Genomic DNA, 17,851 nt, shown 5'->3' with positions numbered 1-17,851 from the left:
CTCTCTGTCTCTCTCTCTCTCTCTATCACACACCATTCATTCACTCTCGGTCTCTCTCTCTCTCTCTCTATCACACACCATTCACTCTCTCTGTCTCTCTCTCTCTCTCTCTATCACACACCATTCATTCACTCTCTCTGTCTCTCTCTCTCTCTCTCTCTCTCTATCACACACCATTCACTCTCTCCCTTTCTCTCTCTCTCTCTCTCTCTCTCTCTCTCTCTCTCTCTCTCTATCACACACCATTCACTCTCTCTCACACATACCATTCTCTCTCTCTCTCTATCTCACTCTCTCTCTATCACACACCATTCACTCTCTCTCTCTGTATCACACACCATTCACTCTCTCTCTATCACACACCATTCACTCTCTAGCACACATGGAGATGAGATGAAAACATTCATTTTTTTTACACAATTTTGTCAGCTGTCTGGACGGGTCTCATTAATGTTGTGTCCTCTGTCTGGACTGGTCTCCTTGCGCACAGATCCAGGTCTTACTGTGAAGAGCTGCCCTTGTGTGGTAGTAGTGTAATGAGTAGCATTCATGTCAGGGCAGCTGTAGGACAGGCATAGGCTTGGATGGCTGCTAGCTACATACTACATGTTAGGGTTAGGGTTAGTTAGGTCAGTTATACATGTGAGGTCAGTTATACATGTGAGGTCAGCCGCATAATCGATTAACTTTCATGACTCCGTCTCTCACTCCTTCACCAGCCTTAAGTGGTCAGAACAGCAGCGGACAGGGAAGCCACAGACATGACTGCCTCCCCAAGGAGATCAGTGCTGCATCACATTAACTCACTGGGCTTGCATCCAGACAAAGACATGCATAACAGATTTACAGTACATACTTACTGTGACAAAACTCTTCTGTGGAAAAACTATTCTTAAGTGAAATGGGCAATTTAATGTGCTGCTCATTGACTACAGATCCATCTGATTGACGATAATACACCAGGAAATCAGAGATAGCATCATAATAAAAAAAGATGGGACTCATTTAGATGCGAAAGGACATTTTTGAGTACCGTCATGGGGACAAATTACACAGGATTCTTTAGATATACAGTATATTAGACATATATAACTATATATCCAAGTCTCATCACATCAAAGAGGAAATGTCTTTAAACTCAGTGTGGAGGTTACAGCGGGTGTAATTGAGATAGAACAAATGTAATCTCTCAACTTAGTGCCTAGAGTTTTGTATGGTACAAGTATAGTGATTCACACCTCTGTGTGTGTGTGACCTTCTGAAGTTCAAAGATTTACGTGACTCTAGTTTAATTACGTGATGCCTCTATAAGAACTCTCGATGGGGTGGAAGAGGTACTTAGGTCATGTAGAAAGGGTGCTAGATTTGTAATCTCACCCAAATACTTGTGTCAGAGTGGTTTTGTGATCTTAAAAACAATAACAACAAACCTTAGTTTGGAACTCTTGCACTTTGCCTCCAACACTAGATTTTGCTCTTAGTCACTTGTTTAGAAAATAGATGCACTTGTGAGTTCCGGTGAGTAGTAGAACACTGACATCTTACGTTTCTTACGTTAAATGCAATTATTGTAAGTCGCTTTGTATAAAAGTGTCTGCTCAATCACTGTAATGTAATGAAATGTAACAATTGCTCCGTAAAGTTAAATTGCAAAGTAACCGGACCTTTGGCAGAATTACACTTGATAAGAATAATATTCAGTGCCCGTTGTGCAAGTTAATCTCTTACATTTTTATTTTATCACAGAAATAAAGTTGGGAAGTCATTTTTTTCTACTCAACCAAGTGGCCTGGAGATACCCTGCATACATATAGTATAAAACAAGGGGCTGCAATGCAGACCTGGATCAAATACATAGATAAGATATTTGATGCATGTGATTAACTTCAGAATTTATACGTTATCATACTGAAGTATTTTACTGAGTTTGTATCATATTTGAAGCAAGTCTGCTAGTTTGTTGTCAGATGTAACGTTTATCTGAACAAGCTCTATTACTGTAATAGTTAAGAGCACAACAATAATGGAACTCTTCACCAAGCAGTAGTATTATGTTATCCTGTCTGAAGACGTCCTTAGGGGCTTCTGGGTAAATGTTTTCCACCCAGGTGGGTGTTCTGGAGTTAATAAGTAACATGGTGGTTGTAAAATGTAGGTGTAATCTAAGTTCTTTAATTGTGACCAAGACTTGTTTTATATGACCTCTTTATGATTTACCTTTCCTCACTTGATAATGTGATTGCTCAATGTTCACATGCAGCATTGGATAGCAAAGTAAATGTTTTACTTAATATTATGCAGTTACACACTTTTTATCAATTGAACGTATCTTTTATGTTCTTGCAGATTTTGTTTGATTTATTGTTGCCATTTCAAAAGTAACATCAAGCCAAGTGCCACATACTGGCAAATACATTTTACTGAATGAGTAAGAGAGTCTATGTTGACATTAATTGCAAACCTCTTTGAAGCAGGCTCTTTAACCTGCCACTGGAGAAAAAGAAAGACTTAATTAAGTCGTCAAGCCAAGGTTCCTTAGAGAGGCTCCCGGGGTTTAAATGTCCTGCTGATTAAACCTGTTGAAGTCTCAGTCATACATCTCACAAGGCCTTTTTCTGACAGAGACATGTGCGTCCCTGACTGTCTGGTTACAGAATCAGTCACCTGCTTCTCTCTGTATATTATCTTCTCTGAAGAGTTGAAAGAGTCCAGTTGAAGTTTAATGAAAAGCCGTCCTGTTTTATGTGGCCTGTCTAATGGTGAGGAGGGCCCCTGCTGGTGTGAAAGCAGTGGCTGGTGTTCTGTTCATCCCTCCTTTGTGTTTTTCCAGCTGAAGAACAAGTTCATGAAGAAGTTGCCCAGAGACGCGGAGGCCTCCAACGTGCTGGTGGGGGAGGTGGACTTCCTAGACGCCCCATTCGTGGCATTCGTCCGGCTGCAGCAGGCGGTGATGCTGGGGGGCCTGACGGAGGTGCCTGTCCCCACCAGGTACACCATCACTAACCCTAACCCCTAACCCTTACCCTACAGGACTCTGACCCTCATCCTGTAGCAAACCCTTCTAAACAGCATAAACCAACAACAAACTAACTGATCTTTTTGGAGTTTGCTTTATAGAATATAATAGTATAAACAGAATAGAATAAAATAGAATAGAATAGAAAGCATTTATTGTCAATGTGTACCAGATACAACAAAAATAAGAATGCCACTTCTAGTTGGTGCATAAAAGTTAAAATATACACATTCATACAATATGAAGACAAAAACCCACAGTACATTGAATACAATGTAGTGAGAATGGTGTATGAAAGTGCACCGAGACTGTTTATTTTGTATGTTGATTGAGAGTGTTTACTTTCACTCTATAGATTCAGATAATTAGACCTCTCACTACAGCTAGGGTTAGGGTAACCCTAACCCTAACCCTAGCTCTCCATACACTTAACATTAACTGAACTCAGTTAACTGAACTCAGAGAGTATACTCTCACCATGATAAGAAATGCAGTCATCTGAAATATGGATGAAATATTAAGCATCATAACTCCAGATATTATGACAAAGGTATAAAAGGCCTCAGGCAAAATCTATAATGGGGCGGCAGTAGCTCAGGAGGTAGAGCGGGTCGTCCAACGATCGTAGGGTCGATGGTTCGAATCCCGGCTCCTCCTGACAACATGTCGAAGTGTCCTTGCGTAAGACACTGAACCCCAAATTGCGCCCAATGAGCAGGCTAGCACCTTGCATGGCAGCTGCCGCCACTGGTGTGTGAATGTGTGCGGGAATGGGTGAATGAGAGGCCATTGTAAAGCGCTTTGGATAAAAGCGCTATATAAGTGCAGTCCATTTACCATTTACCATATTCATGTGAACATTAGATTAGATAGATAGCTCACATGTTGGGGGGTTTGACTCTCATCGTTGATGACTTGTGACAAACTTACAGACTTTCAAAAATCTCTGTCCTCCTTAGATTCCTGTTCATTCTTCTTGGACCCAAAGGAAAAGCCAAGTCATATCATGAGATTGGAAGAGCCATCGCTACACTCATGTCAGACGAAGTAAGAACAGACTGTTAATCGAAAAATAGCTAATACAGATATAATGAATTATCAAACTATTCTGTGGCCTGTTTAGTGAAAGACTAGACATTTTCAAGAGTAACCTGAATGTTGAAATACCACATATCCTGTTATGTCTGGATTAGGACTGGACTCAAGTGCACGACTCGGGAGGCAGTTGAAAAGTGCAGTTGAAAAACTCACACATGCATCTCCTTGTGACTAAGAATATAACCTAGTGCTTTAGGTAAAGTGCAAAAGTAAATAATAAAAAAAAACAATAGGTGCTTAAGAGGAACAATCCTGGTAGAACTTCTTGAAGAGGTGTTTTGAGCCTATGGTGAAATATGAGCAGTCCTGATGTCGGTGGGCAGTTCACTGTGTGGCCAGGACAGAAAAGAGCTGTGACCATGTCACAACCTCAAACCTGGTTCCATCTCCTAACTAGCAGTCAACAGGAAAACATATGCCTGCACCAGTTTGTGTGTACACCTGGACACTCATATATTTGTCATTTGTCTCCTTCCTCTTACTCGCCCGGCCCCAACCCAGTGCTGCACATCAGCTATAAGTATTATTATTCATTATAAGACGCAATGAGGTATTACAGTAGGTACAACATCAAAGTCTACAATAGTGTACAATCTCAAGCTGTACCATGTGGGTCAATTCAAGTCAAATCAAGAATATGCCATTTATAATGTATTTATTTGTTTGTTTGTTTATGATTAGAGGTCCTACAGTAGTTTGTTATATGTGGCGGTATTATTATTATCATCAGGGCCACCTTACCCTCCTGTAAGGCCCTGGGGCTGAGAAGCTTTGTAGGCTGTTAAGGATTTTTATCCTTGGTTTAGTTAGATTGTCAAAGAACACGCTGAGTGGTCGATCAAGCTGGTTTTAAACAAAGGCAATAGTTAATTCTATGTTACGATTCTGCAGAGTCGGACCCTCGCACAGGAAGTGAATCCAGGCAAGAGTGAAGAACGTGAGGACAGGTCGATAGCTTATACAAAGAAAGAGGAAGTGACAGTTTCAGGGGGAAGACAGGGAAGTGATGTCACACAGGGAGGGATTTGTAGTTCTAACAGACTGATCAATGAGAACGAACTACAAAGTTTAGAACAACAGTCAATTAGGAAAACAAAACACTTTGTTGAGACTTGAAATTCATTCACAATTCCCCACTTTGTGGATTAAATATCCACAACTATAATAGAAATGAAAGAATCAACAATGTGAAATCAAATTATAAAATAGGCCTATCATAAAAATAATCCAACATCTTTGGCAAAAATCCTATTCTACACATATGGAAAGGAAGCAATCTATTTCTCCACTAGGTGGAGCATAATAAAGATTTAACAAACTCAGTTATTTAACACACTAAAATCATTTTCTTCCCATATGCAATCACGTACCAAAACTCCTCACCTTAATTTGGCATAAGCAAGGTAAAAAGATAACATGATTATTAATCTAAGACATCATATATTCATGACTGAGTGGGAAAAACCTCTTTGTTTTAGAGGAAAACCCTTAAATTCAAATTAGACAGATTATGTATCAAAATATTCCAAATAGTCAATGTCAATGGCACAGACATCATTAAGATCTTGAATTGAATTAATAGTAAATTTAACTTTCTCTATCATTATTAAGGCAGCATAGGCATATCTGGAACAGCATTTAAACATACACTTAAGAATATTTAAAAAAATAATACCGATGAAAAACATACATACAAATGATACACACATATTTGAGAATATCCAGGACTTGCAAAAGCATTCCATTTAGGAACATTATCTAAGATCTGAATACCTTTATCGTTTGCTTCATAGAATTCAATGTAGCATTTGGATCTGAACTAAACGAACAGCAGATATAGCCAGTATTATCTCTATTTTGTAGCACAATCTTTTCCATGTAATTTACATCTTTAGCTAAGGCTGAAATTACTTGGTATTATGCGATCATGTGTCATGCGTTCATGAGAGAAATAATATACTGAAACTAAATTGAAAATTCGAGACAGCTCTGTGGTGTCTAGTTTGATTGCTGATGAATTCCCTGCATTTGAGTGTGATCAATCTTCTTAATCCTGGAAATTACATGAGCAAGATAACCATATGATCCATAATAATCCATATGACACTGTTGCAATTTAAAGTTGAATACGCTATTTCCCTATAGCTCAAAAATACGCCATTTGGAATGGCTCTCTGAACCTTAATTTCACATCTCATAAATATGCTTAAAACATTAATTTGTCCTAATCTATGTGTTGTATCTGAAAATATTAATACATGCTGTGATATATTGAAGAGGTCACTTCAAATTGTTTAACTCGCTTTTCAAGTTCAGCCCTGTGGATGCAATTCTGTTAGGCTTCATTTTAATACTTGGTTGATGTAGTTAGGTGCACAGCAGTTAAACACAGTTAAACACAGTCCCCTGAGAATAGTCTGGAACAGCTCTTCAAAGATCAACTTTATAATTATGAATTTTCAATACTTCTATACCCACTCTAAACCAAACTCCAGTCACAGTTTCAACAGTATAACCTGGAAATCTCTGTTGCTTTCAAATCTTATATATGCAGAATGTAGTATTTTCCATTCATCTTCGTCTACCGTATAGACCCAACAGTCAAGTGGAGTGCAACATTCAAATAGGACAAACGCTTGTCCATGTTGCCATAACGATCCTGGGAAGGAGGTGACAGGCAAGGTCACTTCTTTCAATAGCTCCTCCTCAGAGGAAGCCACAGTGTGGTGGCCCATGATTGTGTTTTGCTGAAGTGGCGGTCAGAGTTGTCATCCTGACAGCAATGAGGAAAAGTAGTGCGTTATTCTTTGTCTGATTTCTCATCTGAGACCAGAGAGTGAGCTTTCGCCCTGGTGGTCATCATCATCATCTTCATCCGCTTATCCAGGGTCGGGTCGCGGAGGCAGCAGCTCCAGCAGGGGGCCCCAGACATCCCTTTCCCTAGCAGCATCAACCAGCTCTGCCTGGGGAATCTTTAGCCGCTCACAGGCCAGTGCGGAGATGTAGTCCCGCCACCTGGTCCTAGGTCTACCCCGCGGCCTCCTCCCAGCCGGACACGCCTGGAACACCTCCCTAGGGAGGCGCCCAGGAGGCATCCTCATTAGATGCCCGAACCACCTCAACTGGCTCCTTTCGACGCAAAGGAGCAGCGGCTCTACTCCGAGTCTCTCCCGGATGACTGAACTTCTCACCCGATCTCTCAGGGAGACCCCAGCCACCCTCCGGAGAAAACTCATTTCGGCCGCTTGTATCCGTGATCTCGTTCTTTCGGTCATGACCCATCCTTCATGACCATAGGTGAGGGTGGGGACGAAGATAGACCGGTAGATCGAGAGCTTTGCCTTTTGGCTCAGCTCTCTTTTCGTCACAACAGTGCGGTATAGCGACTGCAGAACCGCACCAGCTGCTCCGATTCTCCGGCCAAACTCCCTCTCCATGGTTCCCTCACTCGTGAACAAGACCCCTAGATACTTGAACTCCTTCACTTGGGGTAAGGACTCATTTCCTACTCGGAGCGGACAGGCCACCGGTTTCCTGCTGAGAACCATGGCCTCAGATTTAGAAGTGCTTATTCTCATCCCAGCCGCTTCACACTCAGTTGCGAACCTATCCAGAGAGTGCTGGAGGTCGCAGGCAGCTGATGCCATCAGGACCACATCATCTGCAAAAAGCAGTGACGTGATCCCCAGCTCACCGAACTGCAAACCCACCTCCCCCCGGCTACGCCTCGATATCCTGTCCATGAAAATCACAAACAGGATTGGTGACAAAGCGCAGCCCTGGCGGAGGCCAACACCCACCGGAAAGGCAGACGACTTACTGCCGAGGACCCGGACACAGCTCTCGCTCTGGGTGTACAGGGATTGGATGGCCCTAAGTAGGGACCCCCTCACCCCATACTCCCGCATAACCCTCCACAAGACCTCTCAGGGGACCCGGTCGTAAGCCTTCTCCAAGTCCACAAAACACATGTAGACAGGTTGGGCAAACTCCCAAGCCCCCTCCAAGATCCTTGCGAGAGTGAAGAGCTGGTCGGTAGTTCCACGACCAGGACGAAATCCGCATTGTTCCTCTTCGATCTGAGGTTCGACTATCGGCCGGACCCTCCTTTCCAGCACCTTGGAGTAAACTTTCCCTGGGAGGCTGAGTAATGTGATGCCTCTATAATTCGCACACACCCTCTGGTCCCCTTTTTTGAATATTGGGACCACCACCCCAGTCTGCCACTCCTTCGGCACTGACCCAGACTTCCACGCAGTGTTACAGAGGCGTGTCAACCAAGACAGCCCCTCTACACCCAGCGCCTTCAGCATTTCTGGATGGATCTCATCAGTCCCTGGGGCTCTGCCACTGTGGAGTTGTTTGACTACCTCAGTGACCTCCTCCAAGGACATTGATGACCCCCCATCATCTTCCGGCTCTGCCTCGATCGTAGAGGGTGGATTAGTCGGGTTCAGGAGTTCCTCAAAGTGCTCCTTCCAACGCTCAACAACCTCCTCAGTTGAGGTCAGCAGTGTCCCCTCCTTGCTGTATACAGCTTGGATGGTCCCCCGCTTTCCCTTCCTGAGGTGTCTGATGGTCTTCCAGAAACACTTTGGTGCCGACCGAAAGTCCTTCTCCATGGTTTCTCCGAACTCCTCCCACACCCGCTGCTTTGCCTTGGTCACGGCCGAAGCCGCAGCCCTCCGGGCCAGTCGATACCCTGCAACTGTTTCTGGGGTCTCCCGGGCTAACATAACCCGGAAGGCCTCCTTCTTCAGTCGGACGGCTTCCCTCACCACCGCTGTCCACCACGGTGTCCGAGGGTTACCGCCCCTTGAGGTACCTATGGCCCTCAGGCTACAGCTCCCAGCCGCAGCTTCAGCAATGGAGGATTTGAACACCGACCACTCATGCTCGATGTCCCCAGCCTCCACAGGGATGCCTGAGAAGCTCCGCCGGAGGTGGCAATTGAAATCTCTCCGGACAGGCTCTTCCTCCAGACGTTCCCAGTTCACCCTCACTACACGCTTGGGTTTTCCAGGTCTGTCCAGAAGTTTCCCCCGCCATCGAAACCAGCTCACCACCAGATGGTGATCAGTGGACAGCTCTGCCCCTCTCTTTACCCGAGTGTCCAAAACGCATGGCCTCAGATCAGATGATACGATAACGAAATCGATCATCGACCTTCGGCCTAAGGTGTTCTGATGCCAGGTGTACTTGTGGGCATCCTTGTGTTCGAACATGGTGTTTGTTATGGACAAACCGTGACTAGCACAGAAGTCCAACAACAAAACACCACTCGGGTTCAGATCGTGGTGGCCATGCCTCCCAATCACGCCCCTCCAAGTTTCTCCATCATTGCCTACGTGTGCATTGAAGTCCCCCAGTAGGACACTGGAGTCCCCTGCAGGAGCCCCCAAAAGGACTCCACTCAGGGTCTGCAGGAAGGCTGAGTACTCTGAACTGCTGTTCGGTGCATAAGCACAAACCACAGTCAGAGTCCCCCCCCCCACAGTCCTAAGGCGCAGGGAGGCGACCCTCTCGTCCACTGGGGTGAACTCCAGCACAGAGGCGCTCAGCTGGGGGCTAGCTAGTATAGCCACACCTGCCTTACGCCTCATACCGTGAGCAACTCCGGAGAAGAACAGGGTCCAACCCCTATCCAAGAGTTTGGTTCCGGCGCCGGTGCTGTGCGTGGAGGTTAGCCCCACCAGGTGTAATTGGTATCGCTCCACCTCCCTCACAAGCTCCGGCTCCTTCCCCCCCAGCGAGGTCACGTTCCATGTCCCCAGAGCCAGCCTTTGCCGCCCGGGTCCGGTCCGTCGGTGTCCCCCGCTTTCACCGCCACCTAGTTGGCAGCGCACCCGACCCCGACAATTCCTCCCGCGGGTGGTGGGTCCACGGGACGATGGAGGAGGAGATGGTGCTTCCACGTTGCTTATTCGGGCTGGGCCCGGCCGGGCTCCGTGGTAAGCCCGGCCACCAGGCGCTCGCATGCGGGCCCTCCGTCTGGGCCTGGCTCCAGACGAGGGCCCCGGGCTTCCTCCGGGCCGGGTCTCTCTTCCTTTAGGTTGTAATTTCATCCGGGTTTTTTTGCCTGTAACCCCAGGTAGGGGGGCTAGGGGGTACTACCACTTGCCCAAGGTGGACCCCCAGACTAGTGGAGGGAAGGAGGCGTCTTACTTCTCCATTCTAGTTTTGCAACTAGCCACTGCCCTGGTGGTGACACAGGATATTGCATCTTGGTTGTTGACTCCTCGGGCCGGGTGCCTCGTCCTGGTTTGGAACCAGCCTGCAGTGGCTGACGTGTACCCGCAAAGTCCTCTCTGCTACGTCTGGGTTAGCAGCAGGAACTTGTACGGGCCCAGCCAACGGGCACTCTGGTTTCAGGTCTCTGCTCACAACCCACTGGCCTGGTTGGAAATGATGCAGGTCGGCTCTCTCAGGTCGGCAGAGACCTGTGAATCCACAGATGAGAGACAGCATAGACAAAACAGGAGAGCACCGCAGCTTTTAGCAGCGGAGTTAGCAGCCATACTACCTATGGACACAGGATCAGAGGTTTCAATAGGAGCTTGGCCTTTGCCACCATCTTAAAATATTACACATTAAGTTTCTTCTTCAGCTCTGCATCTTGTTCTTTCAACTACTTTCTAATTTCCTTCAACTACGTTCTCACCTTCAATACAACTTCCTCATCTACCTTCAATTCAACTTCTTCATTACCTTCTTCACTACTACTACTATTCTGTTTCATTAGCAACGACCAGTTAACTTGATAACATCCTTTACTCCCCCTCTTTTTTGAAACATGATCTGGTCAGTGTGCTAATTTGAAAACATAATGAAAGCATGGAAGATGCAGTATAGGTTATGCTAACTATGAAATGAGCATTCATCCACATTCAAAATCAGAGTGAGAGGAGAATATCTGAGAGGTTTGAGCGTGGCTTAATTGATCTCGTTCAATATGTTGAGTCATGTCTCTCTGCCTTCTGGAGGAGGAAGCAGAGTTAAGAACAGTGCATCTGTGAAATGTACGGTCAACAGTTCATTCTTATTAAAGCAGCAGCCACGCTGTGTGTAGGTGCGATGTAAAAGATGAATAGACACAACATGCAGGACATGGACAAAACAGCGTGCGCAGTGCTACTAGGTCTAAAACAGCACCAGTGGTAGCTGCCACTGATTTCAAGTAGGACCCAAGTCCTTTTAACAGAGTCAAGTCTTAAACAGGGTGTATTAGTCATTGTTAGAGCCAGTCGGCTCGTCAGTCCATGTAATCTTGTCATGGGGAGCTAGCTTTTGTCTAATGAAGGTTATGTCTGCAAAATCATGGGATGACTCTGCAGTAGCCTAGTCCCAAGCAGTGCATTTTTGTTTATTTATCATTATTAAGTGACCAAGGTAATTAACCTGCTCATGCACCAATTAGATTTAGTTCTTAGAAATTCTATGGCCATTTCCTAAAATAAAACAACATATTCGTCTCATCAAACCATGAGTCCTTGTTTCTAACAAGAAATTGTTATTCAAAATAATCATTTAAAAAGGGGAGCGCCAACACATTATGTAAAACAACGCTCTAAGGGTAAAAGCAAAAATTCCCTTAAATCAGGGTGAACAAATGGAAAAAATGCATTATTCAAACCAAAATAACATTAAATGAATAGCTGCATACGCGGTTCTCAAAGCCTGAACAAATATAATTATCTAAACCGTTCTCAAAAGAACACTAGGGGTGTTATAAGTTGAGCTCAATTTCAATAACCACATTTCTGCGTTTGAGGACAGAGAGTTATGAGCACGCTTAGGACGTGATGGTTCCTTGGGTCTGACAACCGCTTGGTTACTATTCTTAAATTTAGCCTAGATCATATCTATCTCTTACCCACAGTCAGTTGGGCAACGTGGGGGTGAGGCGTTTGACCAGCGTCCCCACGAACCAAGGTGTCAGCCCATCTAAATGGGAAGTCGGTTACCCCGGTTGTATCCAATTCTTGGAGCAGCCTCCATCTCTCGTCCCGTGCCTGTGTCTACTCTGTAAACAAACTTCAGAAATAATACGTGACACATTTGTTTTACCATGCAGCTGTTTCTGTGGGCCGTCAGACGCACAGACAGAGCTGCATGGGCAGTTTACATACAATAAAAGACAGACAAAATGAAAGACAGACAAAATGAAAGACAGACAAAATAAAAGACATTTCAATTCCTCACCACTCTTGTGGGTAAGACCAGGTCTTAGAAATTATGCGCCGGAGGCACATAAACATAACAAAATAAATCATAGAAAACAGTTTTGATAAATTGGAGTGATGTCTTTTCTTTTTCTTTTTTTTCAAGAATATGTCCAATTAGTTAAAGGCTGTGCGCTTGATATTGTAATGTGGCGGTTTTACCTCTAAGGGCTGGATGATATCAATTCCGTTGGAGTCACACCTCCGAAAACTAGTTTGCAAAACAGATCTGAGCATATTAAGTTAACATGACAATACAGTGAATTGAGTGTGAATTTAGCATCATCTAACACAACTTTAAGTGGCAGTCATTTCAAATTATTAAAATACTTGCGGTTCCAACCGGTTTGGCATTTATCCGGTAGTCCAGGAACGTCAGTTCTCTGTAAAACTCAAAACCAATGAATGTGCATCTGAAATCAGTAAAACATGAAATCTTAAACAAAACAAAATTCTCAAAATTGGGTTATCAGACAATATGTATCAGACTAAGATATTGGCAAATATGAATGTTGTTTTTTTCTCTTACCTTTACCCTTCCCCCCCCCCCCCCCCGTGTCACGTACACTCTCACTCTCCCTAGACTTTCCCTAATGAAATATCTATCTTATCTAGTCAGAATCCACCACCCTGTGGAGTATTAACAAAAGACTTTTGAAATTTAGCGTATTGTCTACATTCCCTCCGGTAATGCCCTTTGCGGTTGCAGAAATAACAACGTTGATTAGATTTGTAAACCCTGCTGTTTTGTTGTGAATATCTCTGATTATCTCCATAGCCTCCATCTTGTTTTTTCTGTACCCCCATCGGAAGTTGCTTAGTGCGAGCGATGTTGTTGAAATACCTACACTGTGCAGCTTGTCTCACAGAGTCCCTTCTTATCTCAGCTTCACATTGTTCACTTAGCAGACGGATTATTGGCAAGCATAGTTTACCAAACTCATTAACCAGATGTTCAACAGAATCAGCAGAATCTGGACGGTCAACTTGTGAGTTAGAAGCAGAAACAAAAGGATGGGGCAGAGACTCTGAAGTGTCAAAATGGTGACATGGGGTCACAGAGACACCAATTTGAGGTTGAGACCCAGCAGGAGGATATGACACAGGAGAAGCAACCCTATGGTCAATGGAAGAGGGCCCAGAGGGAGGTGTGTCAGAAGAGTAATAACCTAGGGGGGCCATTATTTCAGACATCCTTGTTTGGGGTAAGGGGGTTCTAAAAATAGTAACAGTTAACGGTAAGGGTGTTATCTGAGATGTAGCAGGCGTAGAGGTGACAGTTGGTTGAACAACAGGAAGGGACGTTTGGAAAGGAACAAGGTACGTGGCCTGAAACAACAAAACTCTTGTTTGGATAGGAGGTGTCAGAACAAGGAGGGGGGCCTCCTGTATAGGGCCAGGATTGGGGGTTGGTTGAAACAGTTTACATCTGCTTAGCAGATCATCCTTATCTGAACAAGGGATGTGGCCTGAAACAACAAAACTCTTGTTTGGATAGGAGGTCAGAACAGGAAGGGGGCCTAGCAGATCATCCCTATCTCTCCCTTCACTATTCTCACACACATGCTTTTGTGTACTAAAAGTAGCTCCCATTTTAAAAGAAAATATGAGAACAAACAATGTAATAAAAAGTTACAGAAAAAAAAATAAACACGTTCAGTCAACCAAATTACTGCTGTGCTGAGAGATATTTATTTTTTTTTGTTATATATTTTTTTCCCAAAATGGCAGAAGCCAAAATGGTCGATCCTCAAATTGAGAAGAGGAACAGGTAGTCTCTCTTTTTTTTTTTCACACAAGCAGCAAAACAGGAAGTTAACCACGTGAGCACAGAGGGTAGAAGAACTAACTAACATGTGGGTAAATCAACATGTGGATGAGGCAGCTAGCACATTGAAAGCTAGCATTGAAACAATAGAACAGAGAAGACAGCTAGTTTGTAGCTAGTTTGGAGCAGAACAAGAACAGTAGCCTAGCTAGAATGCAGCTAGCATGAAAATCAATCACAAACGTACACAAACCAAAACAAGCATAAAACCAAAACACCCAGCATAAACATGGGTTTAACAGTAAAACAGGACCTCAAATCCCAATACAAAAACAGATCTACCTTGGCGTAGACTCAAACATACAATGGACCAAACATCTAAGAAGCTTTAGCTTCACATGAAACACAAAACGCAGCCAAACACACATCCAAGTCTACAAACAAAATGAAACAAATTAAGGATTACGTCGTAGGTACGACTACCTAGCTAACCCCCCCGGGGATTCCAAATAATCTTTCGAATTGAAACAGCCATCTTCGTGTCGTGCTCCTTCACAACAAGAGATACAGAAATAAAAAGAAATAATGAGCCTAAGACAACAAGCTCTCTCGTGCCGCGGCAACCCCCCACAACGCGGAAACCAAAACAATCAAAAGAGAAGGCTTTCCGAAAGTTAAACGTTGTGCAGTACTAAACACACCCGTTCTCAATATGCATGCTTACAAAACCAACCCTGGTATATAGGTCTTTAAGCGGGCATGCGGCTCAAAAACCGACTTTAGCTAACTAGGACACGTGTGCGCAACACCGGCTCGAATAAACACTATTGTCTAAGTTATCACAGCTGAACAAAGAAAGGGACCACTCTAAACTAGGTTCAAACAACGTACCAGACTTCCAGCAAGTTCCAGACTGAATCGGGCCTCGGGGGAAAACCGCACCAGCTAGATGTGTCCCCGAGATTGAAGTCCCCCGTCCTTTGAGAAAAGCACATCACGCGTCCGTGAATTCAGCCCAAAACAAACCGAAAGACCAGCTGTCGTCCCATTAGAACATTTTCGTCGCCATAATTGTTAAGGATTTTTATCCTTGGTTTAGTTAGATTGTCAAAGAACACGCTGAGTGGTCGATCAAGCTGGTTTTAAACAAAGGCAATAGTTTATTCTATGTTACGATTCTGCAGAGTTGGACCCTCGCACAGGAAGTGAATCCAGGCAAGAGTGAAGAACGTGAGGACAGGTCGATAGCTTATACAAAGAAAGAGGAAGTGACAGTTTCAGGGGGAAGACAGGGAAGTGGTGTCACACAGGGAGGGATTTGTAGTTCTAACAGACTGATCAATGAGAACGAACTACAAAGTTTAGAACAACAGTCAATTAGGAAAACAAAACACTTTGTTGAGACTTGAAATTCATTCACAAGGCCCTCTCTGAGACAGAAGCCACCACAATTACTGCTTTAACGCACAGGCTTACAGGCCTGCAAGGATCAGGGGCCAGTACCATCAAACCATCTTCCATTGAATGAGTGCTCGCAGAGCTCAGTGGTGAGCTGACGACCCTAACCCTAACGACCAGAGAGCACCCTGGGTGAGCTCCAGAGCTCTCAGTATGCAGCTACAAAGCACCCTCTGATAGATGGTTCTGTTGTGTCTGTTCCACATGTGTTGTGATGGACAGCTCGTGATAGGGTCAGGGCCCCTGATCTCCGTAGGCCTGTGGCTGAAGCTCCTGGAAGCCTGTGCCTTTCCTTAAAATGGTCCTGGACCAAAAATCACCAGGGGGAAACTAGAGACCATGAGTACCCATGCCAGAGAGAATGACCATGCTTCGTCCATAGGTGGGGCTATTCAGCGATTCAGTACACAATGCTGGCATGTCCACCCCGTTTGACGAAGATTTATTAAACTAATAATACACCATTGACTCTGGTGGCATACACTGACTTAAATGAGTAGTTTTGTTAGGGTTTGAGGCTGGTGGAGGTAGGACCCAAAAGCAGACGGCAGGCAAGCAGCTCAGGTTCAAAATATAGGCTTTAATATCCAAAATAATACCGGGAGGAAACGCAGGGGAAACACGCACTAACATTGACAATGAACCGACAGAGAACAAAGGAAACAGGAGGGCATATATACTCTGGGAGAACAATCAAGGAACAACGTACAGGTGTGCAACAAGACATAACGAGACACAGGTGCAGACAATCACCCAGACAAGGACATGGAGGGATTCCAACAAGACACCAACACAAGGACACAGGAACAAGGACACAAGGGAAGGGAACAGGGAACAAGGCTGGGAAAGGGACTGGGCAGAACTAGAGGGGGGAACTAAAGGGCCAGGAGAGGAGGGACTGGAGTGACGTGAGACTAGTGAGGGGACAGGTGTCTAGAGCTGGGGCTGGGAGGACACAAACCAACATAGAAGACAAGACAACGAACACAAGACCAAACACACAAGGAGGTAGAACAAGTGACAATGTGGACAAAGTGTACAATAGTCTCTGGGGGTAGTGCAGTATTGGGGTCAGGGGCAGGGACGCGGGTCCAGACTGGGAGCAGGGGCGGACCCGGCCCGAACCATAACAAGTTTGGTATGTAGCATCATACGCCTTGTTATTAGGTTATTTATGATGATATACAACTGTCCATATAACAATTTTGACAGACTTTGCACTCTTGAGATATTAGTGCTCATGTAGATCTATCAGCTAATCATACAATGGATCTCTATGGGCATACAGTATACAGTATATACCCATAGAGATCACTTGTGTACTTGCTGTGTCATGAGCAATGATTAGCACCTTTACACAGTCAGTCAAAATGTTTATATGGACAGTTGTATATGATTTAACCTTATAACAGGGCTTATGATGCTGAATACCAAAATACCTCCTTTAAAGCTACATATGGTCAAACATTTTTGTTCCAGCTCTAATCCTTACTGTGTCTTGTTCTATGAAGGTCTTCCATGACATCGCATATAAGGCCAGGGACAGACAGGATCTGCTGGCTGGCATCGACGAGTTCCTGGACGAGGTCATCGTCCTGCCCCCAGGGGAGTGGGACCCCGCCATTCGAATAGAGCCCCCCAAGTCACTGCCTTCCTCAGATAAAAGGTCATATCACGCTCCTCCATAGCGCATCTCTTCTGTCATACTGCTCCTGTATTCAAGCTGTTGGCTATAGCAGGAAACTGTGAGGGTTTTCTTTTGGGTCACATTTCACATGATGGTTTATGGTGGCTCAGATAGTTGCTAATGTAAACTTTTTAGCTTTTTTGGCTACCTATCCATATGGCATTGGCCATTGAGCCTCATGCAACTTGTTACAATTTGTTGCAGTAATATAAACAACTAGCGTAACTACAGTACTATATACTGTATACTGTATATTATGCAAAATAGTTCAAATGTTCATAAGAACAGGTTTTCCTGAACACTTACACTAGCTGGAACTGGCAGTTGTAATCCAACTAGATATTCACATCTGGCAATACTCAAAGAAGGTTGAACTGAATGGGTAGTGTGTGTGTGTGTGTGTGTGTGTGTGTGTGTGTGTGTGATCCCTCAGGAAGAACATGTATGCTGGAGGTGACAGCGGCCAGATGAATGGAGACACGCCCCATGACGGGGGCCACGGAGGAGGAGGACACTTCGTTGGTGAGGAGCTGCAGAAGACGGGCAGGTAAACTCGGGGTTAGGGTTAGTCACCGGATTCATTATCATACAGGTGTACATCT

General features: G+C 44.5%; 1 protein-coding gene across 2 annotated transcripts in view; it reads left to right on the top strand.

Moving 5' to 3' along the window:
* Positions 1-17,851, top strand: part of slc4a4a (solute carrier family 4 member 4a) — a gene marked incomplete at both ends in the record, with an annotated part of 91,382 nt that overhangs the window by 43,916 nt on the left and 29,615 nt on the right. For both annotated transcript variants that reach the window (XM_084457003.1, XM_084457002.1), the window contains 4 exons: positions 2,831-2,988; positions 3,976-4,063; positions 17,074-17,228; positions 17,683-17,796. In XM_084457003.1, the coding sequence (XP_084313129.1) occupies positions 2,831-2,988; positions 3,976-4,063; positions 17,074-17,228; positions 17,683-17,796 (515 nt within the window). The remainder of the gene's footprint in view (positions 1-2,830; positions 2,989-3,975; positions 4,064-17,073; positions 17,229-17,682; positions 17,797-17,851) is intronic.

Source organism: Borostomias antarcticus (assembly GCF_949987555.1).
Source record: "Borostomias antarcticus genome assembly, chromosome: 23".
In the NCBI taxonomy this organism is placed as follows: domain Eukaryota; kingdom Metazoa; phylum Chordata; class Actinopteri; order Stomiiformes; family Stomiidae; genus Borostomias; species Borostomias antarcticus.
The sequence above is the reverse complement of the archived record's forward strand: the minus strand, read 5'-3'. Positions and strand labels throughout refer to the sequence as shown.